Source organism: Lucilia sericata, unplaced genomic scaffold (genome assembly GCF_015586225.1).
Source record: "Lucilia sericata isolate MDLA Ls3-8-SP2 unplaced genomic scaffold, ASM1558622v1 Contig000138F_arrow, whole genome shotgun sequence".
Lineage (NCBI taxonomy): Eukaryota > Metazoa > Arthropoda > Insecta > Diptera > Calliphoridae > Lucilia > Lucilia sericata.
Window position 1 is genome coordinate 464,824 of NW_023994170.1, and position 3,565 is coordinate 468,388.

The 3,565-nt window shown below is 27.9% G+C and overlaps 1 protein-coding gene across 2 annotated transcripts; it reads right to left on the reverse strand.

Annotated features, from left to right (window-relative positions):
- Positions 1-1,158: 1,158 nt before the first annotated feature.
- Positions 1,159-3,185, reverse strand: LOC119601038 (uncharacterized protein PF11_0207-like). 2 transcript variants are annotated; one of them, XM_037951723.1, is made up of 4 exons: positions 3,004-3,185; positions 2,711-2,937; positions 1,392-2,649; positions 1,159-1,329 (listed from the first exon to the last, which is right to left on the reverse strand). In XM_037951723.1, the coding sequence occupies exons 1-4, from the start codon at positions 3,048-3,050 to the stop codon at positions 1,206-1,208; spliced, it is 1,656 nt and encodes a 551-aa protein (XP_037807651.1). In that variant the 5' UTR covers positions 3,051-3,185; the 3' UTR covers positions 1,159-1,205. The 2 variants fall into 2 exon arrangements, with proteins under 2 accessions (XP_037807651.1, XP_037807650.1); XM_037951722.1 differs by having other exon boundaries at positions 1,159-1,332.
- Positions 3,186-3,565: the final 380 nt, after the last annotated feature.

Here is a 3,565-nt window from a genome sequence, read left to right on the forward strand (position 1 = left end):
TTAATTAAAATTAAACGAAATCCTCAAAGTCAAAATCAAAAAATCGACATGATTTCTTTACTATATTTACAGAATTATAGCAATATAGAGCAAGTTAAACTTCATTAATTTAATCTGTTTTACAAAAAATTTAACTCGAAGAAGTGAGAAATATTAATGTTATTTCTTATACACATAAGGGAAAACCTTATTTACAGCAACCGATCTTAATTTAACATTAACAAAAATCATTTATTTTAGAAAAATCTGTCGGAGTCATTGTGATCAAATGATGATGATTAAATAATATATTAAATGCTTTGTTTCATTCACACCAATTAAAAATTCAATGTCAAAAAACAATAAACTTTAAGCAGAAAAACCTTGAAAAAATGAAAATTGGCCAAGTGGCCTCAAATATTATTTATTTTATGTGACATCTTGAATTTGTATGGATGTACATATATTGTATACATATGTATAAGCATTCAACGCACACAACTAAATGTTCCAAATTTGTATTTATTTAAATACTAAAATAATTTTTTAAATGCAATTTCTTTTCGTATATTAAATTAATAACGTCTGGAACCTAATGAAAATAAAAATACTAAACTGATTCGAATGGAACAACAAAATATACATAATTATACACATACTTAAATATACAAAAAATAATATAAAACAAATATGTAAATAAAACGAAATAAAAAACAAACAAAAATACTTTTTTAGTTTTCAAAAATATTAAAAGCTTTGAAAAATGGCATGTTGAAAAATTCACATAAATATTTGGACAAACTTACAGTGATAACATAGCTCCAAATACCAATCCCAATAAACATTGATTCAAATGTTTATCCTTTAAACTTTAACTACTTTTTACATGTTCACAAGAGCTTATTATAAAAAGACGAGTACACAGAGTTAATACAAATGGTCCACAGTTTCTTGTACATGTAGATTTTTTATGTGTGAAAATTACTGTTGCACAGTATTATCTAACTTGTTTTGAATTGTTGTTAAACACAAATTATTTAAAAAAAAATCGGAAAATAGTCACGGTTTGACCCGATAAATGTTCTTTCTTCACTTGCGATATCAAAAGTTCATTAAAATCAATAAATTCGGAAAATTTTTTGTTTTACTTTATTTTCTTTTTTAATTTGATCTGTTAAAATCCGAAACAATGACATTTAATGGAAAGTAACAAAAAATTAAATATTTTAACATTTGCAAGATTCCGAAAAGCATGAAATAACAGTTTTTGCGCAACAACTTGAATTACATGTCTGGGAAATGCATATATGGGGGCCAAATTGATTTGAATGTTGAGGGCAAGTCAACTGACTACTATGAAAAGGAGATACATAATAAAGGAAAAAATAATATATAATAATTTTTATAATTACCATAAATCACGCTGTTCCATGAGTGCTCGTAAATAGTCACATGCTTTAACTTCATCAGCTCGTGATGGTTTGGTATATCTATATTGAAGAGATTCCGTTTTTTTAAACATTAATCCTTGCAACTTTCTTATTTGATTAAAATTCGATTCATTATTAAGACCAATATTGTCTCCTCGTCGAACTTTAGCATGTAAATTAGTAACAATACGATAATTCTTTCCTTTGGGCTTATTAATATCATCGAAATCTTGGGACTTGCGATATTTATCTTGCCTGACATTTCTTGATGTTTTGCGATTTTTATTATGACTTTTTGATTTTCTCGAACTCCGTTTACTCACATTTCTTGTAGTATTTTCGAAATTGCCATCTTTATTTCCCTTTCCGTATGCTCTCTTATGAGTATAATCATCATCATTATCTATATACGCACCATCTTTATTTTTCTTATATTTATTTTTATTTCCCTTTCCGTATGTTCTCTTTTGAGTATATTCTCCATCACTACCAATTTCAGCACCATCTCTATCTTGTATATATTTATTTGTATTTCCCTTTCCGTATGTTCTTTTTTTAGTATATGCATCATCACTTCCAATATCTGCTCCATCTTTATCTTTCTTATATTTATTCTTCCCCTTTTTAGTTTTTGTATTATCCATTTCAGATGGGCTTAACTCACGTTCTTTATAAGTTGGTTCTCCTTTCTTTAGATTTCTACTGTTCTTTTCTTTCTTTTTGCTATCACGGTTTCCAAACCTTTCTTTTTCATTGTAGTTTTCATCTGATTCACTATCATCTCTGAAATTGCCACTGTTAACTCTCGAGGATTGTTCCTTCTTTTTATTTATGAAATCTTCTTTGGTTCTATCATTGATATCGGGAACATTATTTCTGTTGCCTTTTTTACCAATTCCATGAAAAAACTTTTCTCTTCCTTTCAATGTTTTGCCAGGATCATTTTCATCGTACCCGTTGCTTTCCCTCTCCCTACGCTTGCTACTTTTCCATTTTTGATTTCTTTTATCGTAATAGTCTATTACTTCTTCCCCAGCTTCTTTACTCTTACTTCTCATCGTCTTTTCACGATTAGATACATTGACATCAAAATTAAATTTCTCTTCATCTTTCCCTTCCTTCCTTACAAAAAGTTTGTCTCCTCTGGACTCCTGACCAACACCATCTTTCTTTATACTATGTAATCGGTAACGATCTTCACTAGATTTTTCATATCTCTGATCTTTATTATTTCCATCGTCTAAACCAAAAATGACAAGATATTGTAGTTTATATAAAATAAATTAATAGAAATTACTGACCACGAGAACCTGATCGGTGTATTCTGACATTGATACTATTGCCACCATCAAATACCGTATATTTTTCACGGCACTGAGAACGATTGTAGTCCTTAAAGATTTTGTGACAAATTTTTCTTAAAGTTGTATAAGTTCGATTGTTTATAAATTCACACTGATCTCGACAACACGTATTAATGCAACTTCTTGGGCAGCAGTGATATATATAATCCGTGCAACTAGATGTTCTGCAATATTAAATGTCAAATTTATATCGTTTCCTCTCTTAGATTGCACTTTGATTAATTCCTTACCTAGATGCGGTTAACACATTTGAACAGCGATTTGAACGATTTACCATTGTTTCAATATGTACATTTTAGTAAAGAAAAAACTTGAAATTTTTTATTAAATTTTATGAAAAATTTAACACAAATTCTGGATCATAAAATATAATTATGTATGTGATGAATTTAATTTATTTTGAATATCATTTATGACAAATTATTTTTAAATTACCAATTCTGTTTCGTAATTAATATTACCCAACAAATAAGAATTAATCAATACTCTAAACTGATTTTAATACAGAACTTGACCAACGCCAAAAGTAATTCGGAACAAAATAAGGTGAAGTCTTCATATTTATATGTATGTACTAGCTATACCTAGTGTGCTTCGCTACCCTCACCGTAATTGAATAAAATAAATATTAAAATAAATATACTTGTTTCTAGGTTCAATATTTAAAATCTATGAAAGTCCTCTTTTAATAAGTTTGATTTTATGATTCTAGTGTCAATATTACAGAAAATGAAAAAAAAAAAAAAAAAAAACAGTTGAAGAACGTAAAAGTACCAGACAATGACTTTTTAT